We start from the raw sequence: 21,221 nt of genomic DNA on the forward strand, positions 1-21,221 counted from the left end.
GGGAGCGGCCGGCGGCCAGACACAGGGCGCAAGGGCAGGTCAAGGACGACCCCAGCGAGAGAAGCAGCGTTGACAGAAAGCCGGTCGGCTTCAGGTGGGGAGAGGCTGGATGTTCGAGCTCCTCTGTCCCCACCGCCCCCCTCGGGCCCACACCTGGGCAGGTGGGGCTGACCCCACTCAGAACAGCTCCCCAAGGCCATTTCCACTGGCTCTACCCATCCCCCTGGGGACTCCCGGTTCCCTGTGTCAGAGGTCACAGTGCCCGCCTCCAGCCCCCCGCCCCCCCTCCCCCCATCTACTCACAACTCCTCCAGGAAGCGCAGGTTGAGGAAGAGGCCAGGCCGGAGCTCTGTGAGGTTGTTCATGCTCAGGTCTCTGCGGGAGAGAAGGCAGCGGGCAGGCTGTGAGCTGCGTCCTCCCCGGGCCGTGCTCCCCGTGGCTCCCCCTGCGCCTCCCTCCTCCCCTCTCCCTCCACTGGACGGGCTGTGATGAGGCCCACAGAGGAAGCCGGCCCCATCGGGGACAGGCCAGAGAAAACTTCAGAGGATGTCAGAGCAGGACAGGGCCAATCAACGCGCAGGATCCCTCATGGACGTTCTACCCGAGACCACCGCCATCCCGTGGGCTCCTGGAATCAGCCCCAGACTCACCAGGGGTTGCCTTGTACTCAGTCCCTGAGCCCGCGGGATTCCACAGCCCCCTGAGGCCTGCAGTCTCTCTGCTGTTGTCTCTCCCCGAACCCCACCAGGCTCCTTCTACTTTTCTCCAACCAGAGGGCCTGGCCCCTGGTACATCCCTGAGGATGCCTGATTCCTGAGGAGTCCCACCTTAGCCCAGTCTCGCCTTCCCACATTATCTGAGAGACGCTGAGGGTGGTTTCTGTGTCACTGCCCTCCAAGATACCCTGCACACAAAGGAATCACAATACTGTGACTGTGTAACAGCCGGCGTTTACTGGAGGCCCACTTTGTGTCAGGCACAGGCTAACCTTTATCCAAATCCAGTAAGTCCGCTACATACGAACCTTCAAAGATGTGAACGTGCGTTCGCATGTCCAGTCACATAAGTTAGTTCACGCGTCTGGCGTGCATTGTCACGTGCGTGCGTCCTCTACAAGTGGTTGCGCTTTTGTGTACTTTGCAGTACTGTATAGAGTACAGTAGTACAGTACCTTTATTTCAAGCCCAGGATGTCCGAAAGCAAGCGTAAAAGCAGTGGTGATGTAGCTGGTACTGCTAAGAAGCGGCAAGCGATAACGATGGAAACAGAAGTGAAAGTAACTGAGAGAGTGGAGCGAGGCAAAAAGATGTTAGACATCGCTCATTCTCGTAACATGACTCATTCTATCGTTGTCACGAATCTAAAGAACAAGGACAAGATCGTGGAACATGTGAAGTCTGCTGTGCCGACGATGTTGACAAAATACTGAAGAAGCGTGGAAAAGTGATGGAGGAGAGGGAGAAACTTCTCAGTGTGCGGATGCAGGATCGACGTCAGCGCTGAGTCCTGCTCAGCTTAATGCTGATTCAAGAGAAAGCTAAAAGCCTTCATGAAGACCTGAAGAAGAAACACGGCAAAGAATCGGAGGGCAAACCTTTTAATGCCAGCCACGGTTGGTTTCATCGGTTCAAGGCTAGAGCCAACCTTCACAACGTAGAAGTAAGTGGAGAGGCAGCAAGGGCAGATAGGGTAGCTGTCCGGGAACTTCTGGAAACACTTTGAGAAATTATTGATGATGCTGTGCATTTACCCAGCCAGGATTTTAATGTGGATGAGACACAACTGTACTGGAAGAGGATGCCGGACCGAAGTTACATCAGTAAGGAGGAAAAGTTGATGCCGGGCTGTAAAGCAGCAAAGGACAGGCTAACTGTTGTTTGGTGGCAATGCTTCCGGTGAACTGAAGCTGAAGCCTGTCCTAGTTTATAATTCAGAGAGCCCGAGAACCCTTAAAAACATAGCCAAGGGCTCTCTTCCTGTTGCGTGGAAGCATAACCCCAAATCCTGGATGACACAGGCCACGTTCCAGGACTGGTTTTGCCACCACTTTATCCCAGATGTAGAGAAATATTGCTTGGAGAAGGACGTTCCAGCAAAACATTCTTTTGCTGCTCGACAATGCTCTGGGCCACCCCCCATCCATGGATGACTTTCATCCCAACGTCAAAGTAGTGCATCTGCCACCGAATACTACATAGCTCATCCAACCTATGGACCAGGGAGTTAGAGCGACTTGCAAGAAATATTATTTACGTCACACTTTCTGTCAGGCAGTAAAGGTAACTGACAAATCAGGAACAACCTAGGGACAACTTTGGAAGGACTATCACATCTACAAGACCATAAAAACATTGACTTTGCATGGTGTGAGGGTATGGCGGTCACCATGAATGGGGTTTGGAAGAACCCTTGCCCACAGTTTGTTCATGATTTTTGTGGATTTGAGAAGGTAGATCAGAAGTCCGAAGAGGTCTTCAGCAACGTAGTGACCCTCAACGAGAAGCTGGAGCTAGATCTGCAAGAGGACGACTTCACTGAACTCCTTGCTGTGCAACACGAGGAGCTTACTAATGAAGACGTGATGGAATTGGAGGCCCAGAGAAAGGATGAAGAGGGGCAGGAGGAAGAAGAAGTAACTGAGGAACTGGAGAGATTCAGGACGCAGGAAATGGCAGGGGGTTTTCTTTATTTGAGGAAGCACTGTTAGTTTATGAGGCACAAGACCCGAACCTAGAATGGTACCCAAAGGTGGCAGCAGCCGTTCAGAATGCAATCCAGTGCTACCTTGTCATCTGTGATGAGAAAAAAAGAGCTATTACCCAGACATCACTGGATCGTTTTTTCAAGAGGGTGGAAAGAATTGAATCCAGCATGGAGCCAGAACCTGTGCCACCAACGTCAGGCATGAGTGAAGTTGCAGCTTGCCCTCCGTCTCCTGTTGCTGATGTTGCTTCAGCTCTACCATCTCCCACCTCCTCCCCCTCCTCCAGTCAGTAACTCTTCCTGCCTGTTCACTCGATGCCAGCCCCTGTGTACCAGCTGTTGTACTGTAATATTGTCCTTTTCAAGGTACTATACTGTAAGATTAAAAATGTCTTCTTTATTTTTTGTGTTTGGTTTTTATGTATTGTTTGTGTGTAAAGTGTTATAAACCTACTACAGTACAGTACTCTATAGCCAGTGTGTAAGTCGGGTACCTAGACTAACTTTGTTGGACTTACAAATAGGATTTACAGACGCGCTCTCGGAACTGAACTCGTTCGTGTGGAGGGGACTTACTCTAATCCCAGTTAATTCTCACAACCACCCCAAGGTGGATTCCAATGTTACCTCCACTTTACACTCAAGACAGCAAAGAGGAAAATGCTGAACATTTCTAATTTGAATAAGATTAAATCTATTTTCAAGGGGGAAAAAAAAAAAAAAGAAAGAAAGCAAAGAGGAAAAGAGCGCTGAGGCCAACTCCCTCCTTGGTTTACCTGCCAGACCTCGGGCTCTTTCTTAATCACTATGACCCTTGGTTTCTTCATCCATAAAACTGGCTGAACACCACCAAACTCCTAGGGTCCTCGTACGGATTAAATGAGCCAGGGCTTACAGACTGCCTAACAGTGCACACACATCAATCCTGTCCCTCGGTGACCTGTGGGCAAGCGTCCCAGCCCAGCAGGCCTGGAGCAGGCAGAAGGCGTGACCTTAGCCTGCTGGTCCTGCCCTGCCCCAGCGTTTTCCTCCCAGTCTGCGCCGGGGAGCAGTGACGCTCGGGCTGCACGTGTGCGTCTCATACACTTGGGATCCCTCCTGTCTCAGACTCCTAACAGCTGCTTCTCACCTCTGCCAACTCCCCCCAGCCTGAGGGCACAGGGTGGACCCAGACCAGCCCACCGTGTGGCCGGGCACCACCCGCGGGGCTTCCTGCAGCTCCCTCCTCCCCAGGGGTGCACGTTGCCTGCAAACCCCAGGGTCTCCATTTTCCACAAGAAACGCGTGTGACGTGTGTGCTGGAGATAGGGTGGGGGTCAGGGGTTCGGGGCCCAGCTCCAACCTATGAAAAGGCTGTTTAGGCTCCGGTGTTTTACCTCCAGTGAAGCCTGGCCTCTGGACGCTACATGCTCTGAGGAAGGAAGCCATCGGGGGCAGGTAGAGCCGAGGAACCGGCAGGCTCCCGTCCGGCTCCACATGAGGACCAAGGGGCCGTCCCGGGCCGGGCCATCCCCGGCCTGCCCGTCCAGAAGGAGGGCCGGGCGAGCTGTGGCTGCTTGGCTGGCGGCCGCAGAGCCGCAAGCACGCTGGACGGTGGCGGGAGGGGACGGTGAGGCCACGGGAGCTCAGGCCGCAGACCCTCCTGCCCGGGCCCGGGCCCGGGCACGATCGGCCCGGCAGGAAGGCGTGAGGATCCACAAAAGGAGGTACCTCTGAACACGTACCCCGAGCATCTCTGGACGTGTCTCCACAGGCGCTCGCGGGCATGTGACTCAGACCCCATCACTCAGCCGTCGCCCCGGGGGCTGCACCTCAGAGGCTCTGATGTGGCTCCATGCCCCCCGCCCCCCCCCGACGAGCAGCCTCATTGTTCTCCTTGGGGAGGAGGGGGCCTGCACCCCGCCCGCCCGCATCCTGCCCGGGACAGCGCCCAGCCCAGCTGCAGGGCTCCGTGAGGAGCAGGAGGGGGGTCGGTCGGCACTGCAGGAAAAGGCTGGGGCTGGCACCAAGGAAAGGGGGGCGGAGGAAGACGCGGAGCCGCAGAGGAGACGCAGCGGCGGCTCCAGGCCCGGCCGCCGGCCTTGGGGACCAGGGGGCCAGCACGCGGGCCTCAGGAGGAACCTGCCCTCGGGAGCTCTGACCCGGGAGTCCGGTGAAGGTGGCGGTCCTGGGAGAGGTCACCCCGGGCGCCCAGCCGTCCTCGCCCAGACCGAGGCAGGGAGAGGGGCGCAGGCCGTGCGAACGTGTAAGCACTGCGAGTGTCAGGCCTCGTGAGGCCCTGCAGCGCCTGTCTAGTGAGGCACCGGACATGCATGCGTGTCGCGGGAGGGCACGTGTGTGTGTGTTTGTACACGTGCAAGTTTGGGCTGTATTCATGAAAATCACAAGCATTCTCCAAGTATCCACATGTTATCAAGATAGAATCTCTCTGGGAGAAACTCACCCGGCTCGCGCCCGCAGGTGAAACGCTTTTCGGCTGTGACCTTGGGCGAGCGAGGCTCCGTCCCTGGCCGGGAAGGCGCGGGCTGCTCGGGGGGGCTGTGTGGGGCCCAGCTTGTGGGTGAGCGGGACACCGAGGCCTGGCCTCAAACGCTGCCCCACCGCTGCCGCCCTGTGAGTGCTGCCGGCGCACGCACGCGCACGCACGCGCACGCACGCACACGGACGCACGCACACGGACGCGCGCACGCAAACACAGGCACACAAGTGCTCTCCGGGACGGGCTTTGTGGTTGCCTGACCTACACAGTTACACAGAGAGGCCCACTCGGAAGGGCGCGCTTGCTTTAAGTCTGAACACTTTTGGACGCGAGGCACCATGTTTCATGGTGGGCACTGCCCGCTGCATCTCTCAACTCAACTGCAGGGGCGAGAGGCTGGGTTGCAGCCCCACCCCGAGGCCTCTTCCCAGCAGCCCTTGGGGCACGCAGAGGGGCTCTGTGTGCTGGGCCGGACACAGCCATGGGCAGGGAGACAGAGAGGATCGATGAGCGAGGCTGGCAGCCCGAGCACAGGAAGCGTTCTCAGAGCTCGACCCTGTGTAGCAAGTGGACCACCAAGGAAGCCAGGAGAGGCGGCGTCGCCATGGAGACCAGGAAGATGCTGGGGAACTGAGGGGCAGAGAGCAGCAGGACCCAAACGTGGACGGGGTGGGGGTAGTAGGAGACCCGCCCCCAGGGCCATCTGGCTGACACCCAAGGGCCCTGGGGGATTTGTTCTGTTTGCATTTTTCCTATAAACGGGAGAAACAGCAGAAGGCAAAGCCCCTGGGTCCTGCTGGGTGGGCCTGGGAGGACTGTCCCCACCGGTTGGAAGAGACACCAGAAAGCAGGGCCCATTTCTGCAGCCAAGTAAAGAGCGGCCAGAGTGACCGGGAGATGAGCTCCTGTCCCCAGGCGTGGCGGTGCCCCAAGGCCGCCTCTGTGAGGCCCTCCCAGCCCCGCCCCGCGCCCCGCCCCACCCCCCACCCCCCCTCCGGCAGAGCTGAGCAGCGTCCTGAGTCCTACGCGGTTTTGTTCAAGCTCCCGCGGGCGCATTAGCTGGGCTCCTGCTGTGTGCCTGGTACTGCCCTGCCCCCATCACCACCCAGCACAGCACTGATGAGCCCGTGGGCCTGGCCCTGACGCGCGACACCTCCCAGCCTCTGTCTTCGCATCTGTGAAATAGGGATCACGATGTACTTGCCTCACAGGGGTTGGAGTGAGAATTACATGAGTCATTAAACTGTACGAGTTAGTAAAATAAACTCGGGGTTCGCTCAGCATGCCTTCTTACTAATGCCCTCACCAACTGAATTACGATGATCAGGACACAACGCCCCATGTGGCCAGGAGCTCCCTCCAGGCAAGGACTTATCTCAGTGCCCTCTGCAGCCTCCAGGCCTGGGGGTACCTGGCACACAGGGGCTGCACTACATACCGAGTGAGCGACCACAGCCTTGCCCGGCCTCTGTGCCCGTGGCTGGCGGCCCTGGCACTAGACGACACTGGCTGACCTCCTGTGTCACTAAGAGGCAGGTGACAGGAGAGACGGCTCGGATCTGGTCCAGTCATACCCACGTCACCCTCCCTTCCAGCCCCCCAGATTGCTGGTTTCCTTTCTGACGGGCGGCTGTGGGCTCCGAGTGCCGGGCTGGGGGGACACGGACGGCGTGGGGCCAGCCCCAGGCCCAAGTTCACAGTGTTCCTGGGGAGGGTTTATCACAGAGCGACGAACCCCGCATTTGTACCCTGCTCCCTGGTCACCAACTGCTCCCGCCGCCGCTCTCCCCATTGGGTTCTAAACTGTCCGTCCGGACTCAGAAGGACGAGGGTAGAGAGAGATGGCCTTGGGGGCAGAAAGAGGGGTACGTGGGACACAGGCGGGTCTGGAACGGAAGGCGCCGAAGACGGGGGGCTCGCCGTGCACACGGGGCTGGCCGAGCACCTTGGGGCTTCTGCACCCCTGCCCGCTCCGCAGCGCTGAGAGCATCTGCCACCCAGAACCCCTGCCCTTCCAGACTCCCCTGAACGGCTTCTGTGCTCCTTCCATCAAGAGGGGAGACAGTCACAGAGGGGGACCCAGCCCCGAGGCCCCACGCCAGCTGATGGAACGGGGGCTAGAACTGTGTCTCCTGAAACCAGCGCCTGGACAGCGCGTCTTCCTCCGTCAGCTGACTCCTCATCAGGGGGACTGGTACTGGCTGTCTCCTTGGAGGCTCCTAACTAGTGGACACAGAGTTCTCTCATTTCTGCAATTTTCACAAACTTCCCAACAAAGGAGTGGCTCCAACCGGGGCAAAAGCATCCACCGTCACACACACAACAGCACAGCCTCAGGCTCACAGGCCTTGCACAAACCCGTGTGAGAACAGCACTGTAGTTTTCAATTGAAGGGCTACTGCTTGGTGCTGCCGTGTCTCGGCTCCCCTGTTTGTAAGGACGTCTCCACCCTGGCTGCGGGGGTGGGCCGGAGGGCTTGAGGAGGCGGCAGGCGGCGTGGGGGATGGGAAGACAGACGCCGACGGGGAGGGCTGGCACCTGACTCGAGGGTCACTGGGGTCCCCGTGGTTTCTAAGCCGAGACCAGGCTTGTGCAGGTCAGAGGGAACCAGGGAGAGACGGGAAACCCAGAGCGCCGTCAGGTGCCCCGGCCAATTCAGGCGGGCGGGGGGGCACAGAGCAAGGGAAGGCGACATTCCTAAACGTCCGGTGACAGGGGAAAGGTAGGGTTTTTTAGCCCTGGGCTGTAGGACCACAGGAGACAGGGAATGTGGCTCACAGTGTCGGGATACCTCATCTATGGATTTGTCTCCTCAAGCTGACGGCGGTGAAAGGAGACCAAGGCCAGGAGAGGTGCTTCCCACTCAAGGATGCTGCACTCGGGAAACGGAGGTTTGGCACCAACTTCAGGCCAAACCCTTGTTTCCACCTTCTGCTTCTTGGGAAAGGGAAAGTGCTAGCTGGAACACCAGGTCGAGGGTGTGGGTGCCCGGGTTGGGGGAGGGAGGGCAGCCTCGGAGGCGCAGAGGGTCCCGGGCCTGCCCTGACCCTCAACCCTGCAAGGGAACCCCTTTGTTGGGGAGCCGGCCGCCTCAGGCTAAGGGGACTTCGCTGCTCTGCCAGGCAAAGTGGCCAAGATGGGGTGGTCCCAGAGCCCCCGCCCTGATCAGAGGTGTTTCCCCTGCCCCGGTGGTTGGTCCTAACCCTCCGAGCCACGCTGTGCGGGCCGGCCCTCCACCAAGCCCAGAGCAGGCGAAGACACCGCAGAGCGAAGATGGGACAGGCTGCCTGTGTGTCTGCTTCCCCTGCGTGGGTCCCTGCTGCCTGCCCAGCCGAGCCCCCCACACGGAGAGGCCGGAGGGTGGTCCTGGGCCCTGTCAGGGCTGCTGTGTGCAGCCCATGAGCACAACGGGCCAGAGGCTCTGGGAGCCGCACGGCTGGCTCCGCCCCTCTCCTCTGGAGACGGTCCAGACCTTCACCGCCCACAGCGACTGTTCACATTTCAAGTCACTGAAAGTAAATCAGAGTAAAAATTCGGTTCCTCAGCTGCGCTGGCCACATGTGGCTACGAAGTGCGTGTCCTCGGGTGTGTCTTTGGTGTCCTATCAGCGGCCCCCGGAGCGGCCCTGCAGTTGGCCTGGACCCTTTCCTTCCCGGCTCTGCCGCCTGCCAGCTGTGTGACACGGGGCAAGGGACTTCGCGTCTCTCTGCCGCGGCTCCTCCCTGGTAAAAGCACTCTGCCAGCATCCGGCACGCGGTGACCAACCCGCCGCCAGGGCTGCCGCTCACCGTGGCCCAGCTCGCACGCCTCCACCCTCCGGCCTCTCACGCCACCGCCCAGCCGTGTGTCATTCAACCAGCATTTATTAGGCACCTACTGAACACAGGCACTGTGCCAGGTGCTGAGCGGCCGGGTCCAATAATGCGGGGTCCCTGCCCTCCGAGCCCAGTCAGGTGGGACGGTGACAAAAGTGGGCGGTGACAAGGGCTGGGCCCACGCCTGGGACTGACCTCTGACCTCTGCGGGCTCCGCAGAGACTGTCATCGCCCGGCGGGGCTGGTCCCCACACGGCGGCCTGGCTGGGATCGACCTGGAGCCGAGGGTCCAAAGCAACTGCTCCGGGACTCGGTCCCGCTAGCTCAGTGCCCTCCGCTCCCCGGCGTCCTTCCAGCCCTGCCCTGACCTCTGCTCCTCTGCCTCGGGGTGTGGAGGTGCGAGGGCAGGAGTTCTGTCCTCCCTGTGGGCCTGGAGCCCCTCAGAGAGGAGGGCGGGGACGTCCCAGGGGATCAGAGCTCCCCAGGGCGCCCAGGAGCAGGGAGCAGGGGCCACGGCCGGAGGACCGGGGCAGCCCTGGGGTGGCACTTTGTGTGCGGAGCTGCCCGCAGCCAGCCCTGGCCCTGTTTGTTTGGCTGAAGCTCTGTCCTGCGGCCTTTATTTCACCAGATAAAGAGGCGGGTGTGCCTGGGGGGAAAACGGGAGCGGGCCCTCTATTCAGAGGCGCCCCCCACCCAGCTGGAAGCCTTCCTCTCACCTCAGGATCCCTTGCCCCCTTCTCATCCGGGCAGCTGCCCTCGCCCAGCCTCGCCCATCACGGTCAGATGGTGCTCTCGACTCTCAGCTTGAATCTAGCAGGAAAGAGTGGAGGCTGGACGTTCAGAGCATCTAAGCGCCACCTTTGCTGGGACGGACGCGTTGTACAGACTCGGCTCAGGAGAGCAAGGCCCCTCCGAGGCCACCGTCCGGGTCCGGCCCCCTCCGCTTGGGTGCCTCCTGTCGGCTCTAGCTCATCCTTGGCCTCATTTAGTCTAATCCTTTTATCAGGCCGGGAGTGAAGCCGTCTTTATTCCCTTTTAAGTGAAGAAAGGGAGACTTGGGAATATCAAGTTACTGCCCGTCTAGTCACAGTAAGTGGCAGAGCCAACCCTGCGGGGCTGGTTCTGTTGAGCCCAGCTGGGTCCCAGCCCGCCCGAGGCTGAAAGGCGTGGCAGTGGGGTGGCAGCTTGGGAACAAAGGAGGGGATTAGGGGGAGAGAGGAGGTTCTCTGTCGGGCGCACCCTGCTCTCTCCGCCCAGGGAGGTCCCGCCTGCGGGAGCCTCACCTGTCCCTCCCATCGGCCCCTGAGGCCCCGATGCCCGGTCCCAGGGCGTTTCCTGCCACGTTCTGCGCTGCTGGTCACCTGCCCACCACCTTCGTCCTCCCCTGTGGCGGGCACTCCGACCACCTGCCCTCTTCCCCAGCCCCAGCCGTCTGGTTCGTGCACAAGCACTTCTCCACTGGCATCCCCGCCCAGGGAGAAGTCCTGCCTGAGGTCCAGCCCTGCCCCCTCGTGCTGCGGTTGCACTGACCTTCTCCCCGGGTGAAGTAGTTTGTGGGCTCTGGGGCCAGACTGCCGGGTCTGACCTTGGCCCGACCGCCTCCCAGATGCTTGATACCAGCTCTGTGCCTTGGCTTCTGCACCTACAGATGTTATCCAGTAGCCCCTCTTCAGGGAATTGCTATGCAGGGGGTCAGCCCTGCCCACCGGGCATGCAGCATCCCGCCCTCACCAGCATCCACCCCAGGACCTTCATCTGGAGAAGCAGCTCTGCGAGGTTCCATCAGAGAGGGGGCAGGAAGGGCATTCTGGGTCAGCCCTGCCCTTAGGAGACACCAGCTGCTGCTTCTCTCCACAGCCTCCAAAGTGTGCCACCTACCTCAGCCCCGATCTTCTCGTCTTTGATCTTCTGATCTCTGGCCAGGGTCCCAGCCAAAGGCATTCCTGTCTCCTGGCCTCCTCCAAGGAGAGGCAAAGGGCTGGGTGCCTCCCGGTCCCCTGGGCTCCCTCCTCCCTGTGCTGTGGGCGTAACCAGGACTCCCACAGAGGCCCTGGGACCAGGACATAGCCCGGTCCCTTTGGGGGGTGTCTGAGGGGAAAAGGGTCTCAGGGATGGGCCGCCACTGGGCGTGGTGCCCTGGGCCGGACACTGCTGGAAAGGTGCCTCAGCTTAGGTCCTGCTCCTAGCACCCACGTGCAGAGCTGAGCCGAGCACGGGAGGTGCGTGTCCCCGTGCGCACACAGGGGAGGCGGCACACCCTGCCCTCAGGAGGCCAGTCTGAGGACACCTCCAGACCACAGGCACAGCCGGACAGAGCCCAGGACGTTAGTGTGGGAGGAATGCCATCTGCCTGAGGACCAGGACAGTCAGGGAGGGCTTCCTGGGGCAGGGCCAGGAGGGACAGGGTAGGCCTGAGAAAGCAGCTTGACGGAGAGTTTTGCAAAGGGTGGGCCTGGGCTGGGCTGCTTAGGGCCGCAGCGAGAGATGCTGCAGTGGGCCGAACAGTGGCCCTCAGAGAGATGTCCTCATCCCCGGGTCCTGTGCGCCTGACCTGACTTGGAAAGGGTCTTTGCAGTGAAATTCACTGAAAGATCTTAAAATGGACGAGCTTCTGGGTGGGCCCTGAATCCAATGACAAGTGCCCCTAGAAGAGACACAGAGACGCACGCAGAGCAGGCAGTGACGAGGTGACCGGTGCCGGTTGGAGTGAGGCGGCCACAAGCCCGGGAGCGGGCAGCCCCAGGAGCTAGAGGAGGCTGTGGTGGATGAGGCCCCGCGGACACCTGGATTCCACAAGAGAGCCATTCCTGCCGTTTTAAACCACCTGGTTTGTGGTGCTCTGTTACAGGAGCCACTGGAAGTGATGCAGGGAGCACGGACCACAGGCCCCTCCCACACCTCCCCCCGCCCCGCCCCAGGAAACGCATTCGCAACCCTGAGCTGCCTCTAGGATCCACTGTGACCCCAAGATTCCACTCCTGGGTGCCCGTGCTCACCAGACACCCATCCAGATCTGCTCGCGGCAGCCCCACCTGTAAAGCCCCAAACTGGAGGGCCTGTCCGCACGGCCCGTGTCCTCCCGCAGTGAGGACCGGGCAGCAGTGGGAGTAGCATGGATGGATTTCAAACATGGCGAGGGGGAGGGGCAGACACAGCAGTGCTCCATCCCCGTGAAGTCTAAACACAGGCGAAAGGTGCCGGGGCTGCTGAAGCCAGGGCTGGGGCTGCCCCAGGGCGTGTGGTGACTGGGGGAGACCGGGAGAGGCGGTCGATGCTGTTTCCTGGCCTGGGTGCTGGTTGCGCAAGTGTACTCAGCTTGTGGAAATTTACCAGGACACACTCGCCACGTGTACTCTCTTCTTAAATAAAAATGAGTTTAAAAAGTTAGGGGCCGGCAGGGGACACTCATTCTGAAAGTCCTCCGTGAACCTGGTGTCGCTAAGGGCTCCCTCTGGATTCCCTGGTTCTACTTCCCAGCCTTTACCTTGTGGGACTGAAATTGGATGTGTGTTTCCATGTGGCTTTTCACCTCACTCATCTGTGCATCCCCTGGCATACAGTAGGTGCTCAATAAACACCTGCTGAGATGTGATGCACAGCAGGGCACGGTGTTCTCAGACTCACCCCAGAGGTCCCTGGCCATCGGTCCCAGCGCCCCGGGTCATCCCAGGATCCAGTAGGACACACCCTCCCCACTGCTGCCCCCTCCCCTGTGCCTGTCCCCACCCAGCATGTGCAGGGCTGTACCTTCTGACCCACCAGCCTGAAATCTCGCCAGACACATACTCGGACCTTCAGAGCCAGACACACAGTGCAGACTCTAGGACCAAAAGCCTCGGGTCCCTAGAGCGCTCTCTCCATCCAAGCCTGCATACCTTTCTTTGTCTTAGCTTGTTGGAAACTGGATGGAAACCTTCAAAAGAGGTTTTCTTTTTAAAGAAATGGTAAAGAGAATGACTAGGAAAGGCAAAAGCTTCTCAGTGGCAGGGTTTATGGAGCAGACGTCTCACTGCCATGAAACCCAAACCGGCCAACTGGCAGCTTAAGTCTCGGCTCTGTCCTCGCCGCAGCCGTCTGGGTGGACGCCCCACCTCGGGCCTGCCGTAGAGCCAGGCCAGCACGGCCCCAGGTGTGAGGGCTGCCCTCTCACGCAGCCTGTCTCTCAGGGGAGCGCATCTGCTCTCGGCCACCATGCCTCCCGCTGCCACCATTCACTTGTGCATTCCCTGCTTCGCTCATCCCAGCAACGTGTTTGAGTACCACGTGCAAGGGTGACACCAGCCCTGCTTGGCTGGGGCCACCAGCCTGGGTGGGAAACAGACGAGGCAACAGGAGTTAGACCCAGGGGGGCTGCGTCCTAGGGCAGAGCCGGGAATTCTCTGGGAGAAAGGGAAGTCTCAGGCGGCCCCTCGTATCCTAAATGGAGCTCACGCTTCCCGGGCTGCAGACTTCTTGCCTGAAGCCTTTCTTAACCACATCCGTGCAGTAAATCACGGTGATAGTCACGGGGCGCCACCTAAGTACAAATTAGGTAAAAGCAAAATCCCGGGCGGGGCGGGGCAGGGGTGCAGGGAGTGGCTGGCCAGCTGACGGTCTGACTTATTCCAAGGAGAAGCTGGAGGTTGGTGCCAGGCACACTTTAAAATGCAGATGTGGCCCCAGCAGGTCTGGGGTGGGGTCTGAGCCTTTGCACTCCAGATGCGTCCCCAGAGGAGGAAGGCTGCTGGTCTGGTGGGGACCACGCGTTGAGTAAAAGGCTTTAGGATATCCAAGGCACTAGATGGGATAAGTTGCCTGTACTCAACCCCTCAGAACTACTTTTTCCATCACTTTTTTGCTAAGTGTTGAGCAGACTGACCCAAGGAGACATCCAGCTGTGGCCTGGCCTGGACAAGGGGGGCCGGCGGAGGGGCGGAGGCTGGGGTCCCGCCCTGCTCCACGCTCCAGCCCTGCCCCCTCCCACGCAGTCGGGCCACCAAGCGTGGTGGTTGGCTGCAGGCAGGTGGGCTGCCTGCAATGCCACGAGATTCCCACGAGGGGCAGGCCCAGGCCTTCAGCCTCCTCAGCAGCAGGACCACCCAGCACCCCCGTCTCCAGGATCCCTGGGACCACCCAGCACCCCCGTCTCCAGGATCCCTGGGGACCACCCAGCACCCCCGTCTCCAGGATCTCTGGGACCACCCAGCACCCCCATCTCCAGGATCCCTGGGACCACCCAGCACCCCCGTCTCCAGGATCCCTGGGGACCACCCAGCACCCCCGTCTCCAGGATCCCTGGGACCACCCAGCACCCCCGTCTCCAGGATCCCTGGGACCACCTCCAAGGTTGCCTCTCTAGGCCAGCTGCACCCCCCACACACCCGGTGTCTCCAAGGCCAACAAAGCAGGGGGTAGCTGCCCCTCTCTCCCCTCTGAGGAGAACAAGAAGGAAACTGGAGGGATCATAGCAGCAGGGCAGAGGGACAGCAAATTCCTGGGGTGTCGACTCTACAGCACGCAGAGGGGTGGGGGGCACTGATCTGTCACGGGCGGTGCAGCCAGGCAGGGGCAGGAGCTGCCCCAGGACTCCAGGAGGGCCCCCAGGCCCAGCTTCCAAACCCACCCCTGGCATTCCGCTCTGCCCACTGCGCACAACAGGCTCTAGGGTGTCCTCCGCACGGGGCAGGCCAGGGTCCGGGGAGCCCAGTACTGCCCGGCCCCACTCCCCACGCTTAGCAGGGACCTGGGCCCACAGCACGGTGGCTTTGCACCCCCCATACCTGCGCCAGTGTGGGTGGCGAGGCTGATGCTTTCTGGCAGGTGGGAGCAGGGGAGGCGCAGGGGGGGCACCCTGGGCTTCTGCATTCAGAGCAAGGGAGACAGCGTGACGCGAGGGCTGGTGTGGCGTCCACTGGCGGCGGGGCGGGCTCGGGGCCGGTGGGGGGTTCCTCCTTCTGCTGGCTGCAGGTGGTTAATGCGGGGCCTTATTCTGGCTGTGCGCACAGCCCCGGAGGTGCTGGGGATGGCCCCGCCTCGTCCCAGCCCCGGGAGCTGGGGGACGCTGCACCTCTCGGGGACCGGGGCCCCTCCCTCACCTCGGCCTCACTCGCACCCCTCCTCCCACTCCGTCCCCTCTGCTTCTACAGTCTCCTGGGACGCAGAACTACCAACCCAGCAGGAGACAGGCCCAGAGACCAGAGGACTTGTCCACACGCTTTCAGCAAGCTGGGGGCAAAAACAGAACTGGAGGCCGGGGCGTCCTGATTCCAATCCCACTGAGCAGAGAGGTGCCCAAAGCTGCAGCCGAAGCCGGAGGAGGGGCCTGTGGACACCCCCGTTCTTCCCGACCGTGCAGCCCTGAGTGTACACGCCAGAAAAAACCGCCGCCGCGGGGGGGACCCGGGAGGAGAGGGGCCGAGCTGGCAGGGGTCTGCAGGGTGGCGGCAGGGTGGGGGGACTCGCATAGCCACTTACTGAGTCCTTGTCTCCCCCTCGTTTGTGGTGGAGAATTCTCAGTGTAATACCAGTGCCCAGCACAGCCGGGCGCTACTAAGTACACACTTAATAAACTGTGGCATAAATAAGACCACGCCAAGTGGCTACCGTGTGTCAGACACCCTTCCAAGCGCTTCCGCGTATTAACTCGTTCACCGTCACCCGACCCCACCCCGTTCGCGCGGAGGCCTTGCCCACTGGAGCCCGACAGCTGGCCGGTTCACAGAAGCGGGGGTGTGCGGGGCTCCCCCAAGCACGGCAGCCCGTGGTTCCCGCCCGGCAGACGCCACTCGCAGGCCAAGGAACCCCCCGCAGTGATGCCCACTCGGGTGCGTCTGGACAGGGGCTGCCTCCACGCACAGTGTCCCTCAGAAGGGGCGCCCGCCCCACCCTCCAGCCTGTCCTGCCCGAGGTCATGGTTCATCGTGACCCTGGGGACAGAAGCAGTCGGGATCCAGGGCACAAGCACGGAGGACGGGACTCCCTGAATTTACCAACACCTGGGATGGGAGGCAGGTCAAGACCCTCATTCCACAAACAAGGGCGAGAGCAGCGCAAAATAAGAATGAGGCCCTCGTTCAACAGCCACTCAGACCTTGGCGGTGGCGACAGCAGAGCGCGAGCCCAGGACGGCTCCTAAGGCGGGAAGGCGCACGTCCGCCCACCCGGGGGCCAGCCTGGCTGAGGGGCGGCCCAGGCCCCCAGCTCACCGGCGCTGGGTGGTCACTGTGCTGGGAGAACAGCTCCTGAGTCTCCCCAAGGAGCCTGAGGACCGACGGCCTGTCCCCATTCCCTCCGGCTTTTGTCCTTGACAATGGTCCTGCCAGCCTCCTGATCAGCGTCCACCACAAAGGCGGGGGATTGGCTTACGGCCCTCGCTGCCTCGGGGCTCACAGCCCCAGACACTCGATCCACCTCTAGGTCCCCAACACCCACCCGGTGGCCCCAGACCTGAGCCGGGGCAGGGGAGGATGAGGGCAGGTCCTGTAAGCGCCACTCATGCCCCGTGCAGGGCGCCCCCTGCGGGTGGAGACCCAAGCCGGGTGGGGGCGTGTGTCTGTGTGTGAGTGCGTGTGTGTGTGTCTATGTGTGAGTCTGTGTGTATGTATGTGTGCGTGTGTCTGTCTCTATGTGTCTGTGTGTGAGTCTATGTCTGTGTCTGTGTGTGTGTGTGTGTGTGTGTGTGTGTGTGTGAAGGGAGGTGTGATGTCCTGAGGAGAAGCGCGCCAGGAGTGAAGTCCTGCCTGTCTGAAGGGGGAGGTCTGGCCCCTCCCTGAGACCCACCCCCCATATGAGAGACATCAAGAGCCTAAATCAATGAGGCAGGTGGACAGACGGACAACCGGGTGGGCACCCCCCGAGCGGACGTGGGCGGCAACGCAGCCTGGTAGTTCTCAGGAAGGGAACACACCCCCAGTGTCAGCTCTCCGTCCCCCAAGCAGGGCCTGCTTGACACAAGCTTCCTTGGCGGAGGCGGGGGAGACGACCGCCTGCCTTGCAGTGACTCCCCCAGGGCCTGCACGGGGGCAGCGGCCAGGCACAGGCTTGGCCCCTCCGGCCCCGCCCCCCGCCACTCCTGCTCTGGACCTGCCTGCCGCAGCCTCACCCCCCCCCACAGGCTGTACGACGTGTGCCCTGGTCTCACCTCCCCCGAGTGCCCCTGCCTCATCTGAGCGGGGAGCAGTCCGGCCCCACGAGGCTGGAGGCAGAGAAAGCCTTCAGGTCGGAGTCTGGGCAGACGGGGAGGCTCAGTCCCCACCCGTGAATGAACGAGTAAGTGAAGGTTCGCTTCCACCACAGCCGGGGGTGGGGGCAGGCAAAGGCTTTACCTCTAAGCAGTGGCCAATGGGCCGGGGCTGGGGGCTGCAGCCCAAGTGAGAGACGTCTGCAGGATGCGCACAGGTGCTCACGGCACCTGGGGCTCAGCCCCCGGGACGTCCCTGCCCACTGAGCGCACTGCCCTGCGTGCGAGGAGCGTGAAGCAGAACTGGACTCACACAGGTCACCTGGGGAGGCATCTGTCCCTCCTACAGGAAGTGTAAGAGGCCCTCGGTGGTGGCTGTCTTTGATGCTTCCAGGAGCCAAGGGTAACTCGGGTTGGGGGGCAGGGGGTGATTCAAACTTGCAAATCGCTCAGGGCACTGGAATAAACCTTGACGTTCCTGGTGCCCATAGGCCCCTAAGAAAGCAATGCACTGGGCTGGGGTGTAGACGGGGACGGTGGACCCCCTTTGCACCTCCGCTCCCCGTCCCTCCAGGAGGCCATATGCCTCGGCTCTGAGCCTGGGACCAAGTCCAAATCCCTGACACCCTGCCCGCCGCGCCGTCTGGACACCCCCAGGGCCGCCCACCTCCTCCAGCACCCCAAAGGCCAAAGGGGAGGGGAGAGGCCGGGGGCTTGTTCCAGATCTGACTCTCTGGTCTCGCTCCCAGCAAAGCCCCGGCCACAGAGTTGCGGGAGGACCAGGGCGCTGCAGGTCTGCCTCAGCTTCTCACCCCAGTGCCCCCAGGAGGCCTGTGGGCGACGGCACTGAGCTGGGCAACTCCCCCCATCCACGGGAGCGAAGGAGACGGAGGCCAAGGACAGGGGTACACCACGCTTTCCCACCACAGCAGGGCCTCCGAGTGTGCGTGCGCCAGGGGCCCCCAGCCTGGCCGGATGCTGCCTGGAGAGGCTGGACGATTTACCCCAGCTGCCGAACGCCTTGAATTGCTGTCGTTTTTTTTTCTTTTTTTAATGTTCCCTGAGGAGAAAGAGGCAGAAAGCCCCGCTCTGGAAGGTCCTGCCTCGGGAGGGACGGACGAGGCCATGGACAGAAGGCCAGCTGCCCTTCCCTCTCCCAGGCTCGTGCCTCCTCCCCCCAGAGGGCCTGCCCTGCCCGCGACCGACCCGTGTGACTCTCCCGTCCACCAGGGCTCAGGCTAGGCCTCTCCCCTCCACCCCCAGGGCCTTCCCGCAGCTGGTCCCCCAGACACACCCCCGCGCCCACCAGCTCCGGAGGCCACAGCGGGCAGGAGGGATAGGGGCCACCACTGACTCTTCCTGAGAAGAGAAAGAAACAGGCTCTACGGGGCTGCTCCAGCATCCCTGATGTGCCCCACGAGGCAGCGTGCATGGGGTTAGGAGGCGGCAGCGGCTGAAATCCCAGCGTCAGCAAGCACCGGCTGGCGGCCTTCGCGGGCTCCTGAGCACGGGGCTTGGTCTCCTCACCTGTAACGTGGGGATGAAGCTGGTGCGCCCCTCAGGGGGTTGCACGCGTAAATGGAGGCGGTAAATGCCGACTGTTACCCTGACAGGTTAAGGCGGCGCCACCAGGGTGATGGCAGCTGCCCAGGCACATCCGCGGGGCTCCAAACATGGGCCTTCCCAAGATCTAGTGTTTTCCCGAAGAAACTTCCGGACTTCCTGGGAAAGTGCAACCAGGAAGGCATTTCCACCACCCGCTGGAGCAGAGAGGGGAGACGGAAAGCCCGGCGCGAGCTGCTTCCCTGGCCCCAGCCCCAGGCTCTACACCTCACAGGTACTCAGAGGGGACCCCGATTCCCAGGCCCTGGAGAGCTCGGGGTACGAGCCCCCCTTGCTGGCTCTGAGGAGGAAGCAGGTAGCGGCAGGAAATAGGACCCAAAGGAGACCTCGGCTCCCGAGGCTCTGGGCGCAGGGCAGCCGGGGGCAGCCCCCGCCTGCCGCCGCCGCCAACGCTCCCGGGGCCCACGCTGGCAGGGCTCTGGGGGGCGCAGAGCCAACCCCGAGCTCCCCTCCTCACCGTGTCCTTCTGCTGCTTCCAAAATAACTCTCTGCTCTCTGCCCAAGTTTGTTCTCCCATGTCTGAGGCGGGAAGAGAGGCCTGAGTTTCTAGAAATGGGGGACCACCCCTTTACCAAGGGGCTAGTCAGCACAGAGGGGCCCCTACAGTTCTGAGAGCCCCCAAGTCAGCAAATCTGTCTCAGTTTGGCTCCAGGAACTTGTCTTTTCCAACGTGGGGGCCGAGGGTTGGAAATTTCTCCCACACTCCCGTCCCTTGTACCTTCCCAAGGGGCCCAGCGCCCTGCTCCTAAGGTCACAGCCGTTAGGGTCCTTGCAGCCCCTCAGGGCGTGTCCCAGGGCAGAAAGGAGCCAGATGCCTCGGCCGTGCACACCTAGCTTTCCTTGTGCTGCACCGGAGAACCCGCTCTTTCCACGGAACTCGGCTTCTGGGGAGAAGCTGGACTCTCCAGACAGGAGTCACCTGGAAGTCCACTTTTCCTCTTGGAAGAGTCCTCACAGGTGCCAGGCTGGCCCATCTCTTCCAGGGAACCCTGTGAGAATGGTCACTTCCTCCATCGCCCCGCCCCCGTCCCCACCCCCGCCTGTCCCCATCAGGAACCCAAGAGCAGAATGGGCTCCAGGGAAGGTCATTTCCCTGAAGGTCAGTGGGAGGGGGCTTGATTAGCAAGGAAGGAGGGAGGGAGGGAGGGAGGGAAGAAAGAAGGAAGGGGGCTTCCCTGGTGGCGCAGTGGTTAAGAATCCGTCTGCCAAGGCAGGGGACACAGGTTCGAGCCCTGGTTTGGGAAGATCCCACATGTCGCAGAGCAACTAAGCCCCCTGCACCACAACTACTGAGCCTGCGCTCTACAGCCTGTGTGCTACAACTACTGAGCCCGTGTGCCACAACTACTGAAGCCAGCACGCCTAGAGCCTGTGCTCCGCAACAGGGGAAGCCACCACGGTGAGAGGCCCACGCACCGCCACTGCAACGAAGAGTAGCCCCCGCTCGCCGCAGCTAGAGAGGGCCCACATGCAGCAACAAAGACGCAATGCAGCCAAAAATGGATAAATAATAAAATAAAGTAAGTAAATTTGTAAGAAGGGAGGGAGGAGGGAGGGAGGGAGGGAAGGGGGAGGGGAAAGAGGGAAGGGAAGGGAGGGGGGAGGGGGAAGGGGGGAATGGGGGAGGGAGGGAGAGAGGGAAGGGAAGGGAGGGGGAATGGGGGAGGGAGGGAGGGAGGGAAGGGGGAGGGGAAAGAGGGAAGGGAAGGGAGGGGGAAGGGGGGAATGGAGGAGGGAGGGAGGGAGGGAAGGGGGAGGGGAAAGAGGGAAGGGAAGGGAGGGGGAAGGGGGGAATGGGGGAGGGAGGGGAAGGGGGAGGGGGCGGGGGGGAGGAAAGGCAGCCCAATGGGGCCCAGAACTTAGACTCTGTCTCCCTAAGTCTGCGCCCGTCACAGGCATTTCTGTTACCCTTCCTGGGCTTCAGTGGGTACTTTGCAGTGGAGGGTTGAGAAAAACAGCGCCCATGGTCAACGTTTTAAAGCAGACACAAGGCTTTGCCCCTTTGTCCCGTGGCTCCTCCTACCGCCGTTCCCAGTGAATGCTGTCGGTGTTTCCATTCTCAACATGAAGAAAGAGAAACTTTGGAGTGAGTGAGTAGCGGCCAGAGGACGCACAGCCCCTAAACCGAAGTGCTAAGACTGGAGCCCAGGGCTTCAGCAGGGCCTCCCCGTCGGGCACCCGGCACCGCGCCCGCCCTGCCTGCTGCCTGGTGGGCACGGTCCACGCGGAAGCCGTCGGGTCGAGCCCTCGGAAGGGGAGAGGCGGGGCTGGCTGGGCGGGCCGGGCGACTTTGCTCTGAGCCGGGCTTTCTTCTCCTCTGCCCGCCGCCCACCCGCTGAGTCCGCACCGCCACTGCCGGAGCCCAGAGGTTTCCTTTTTCTTTCGCCTGGGGCTGCTTCCTGCCTTTCTTTTGAACTGGGGTGTTGGCTCCCCGACACGCTCG

At 61.5% G+C, this 21,221-nt stretch overlaps 1 protein-coding gene across 1 annotated transcript in view; it reads right to left on the reverse strand.

Moving 5' to 3' along the window:
- LGR6 (leucine rich repeat containing G protein-coupled receptor 6) overlaps positions 1-21,221 on the reverse strand; it is a gene marked incomplete at both ends in the record, with an annotated part of 95,986 nt that overhangs the window by 70,740 nt on the left and 4,025 nt on the right. Inside the window, one exon of the mRNA XM_082834788.1 lies at positions 304-375. Within this exon, the coding sequence (XP_082690914.1) occupies positions 304-375 (72 nt within the window). The remainder of the gene's footprint in view (positions 1-303; positions 376-21,221) is intronic.

The sequence above is a fragment of the Leucopleurus acutus genome (assembly GCF_964270905.1).
Source record: "Leucopleurus acutus genome assembly, chromosome: 2".
NCBI lineage: Eukaryota > Metazoa > Chordata > Mammalia > Artiodactyla > Delphinidae > Leucopleurus > Leucopleurus acutus.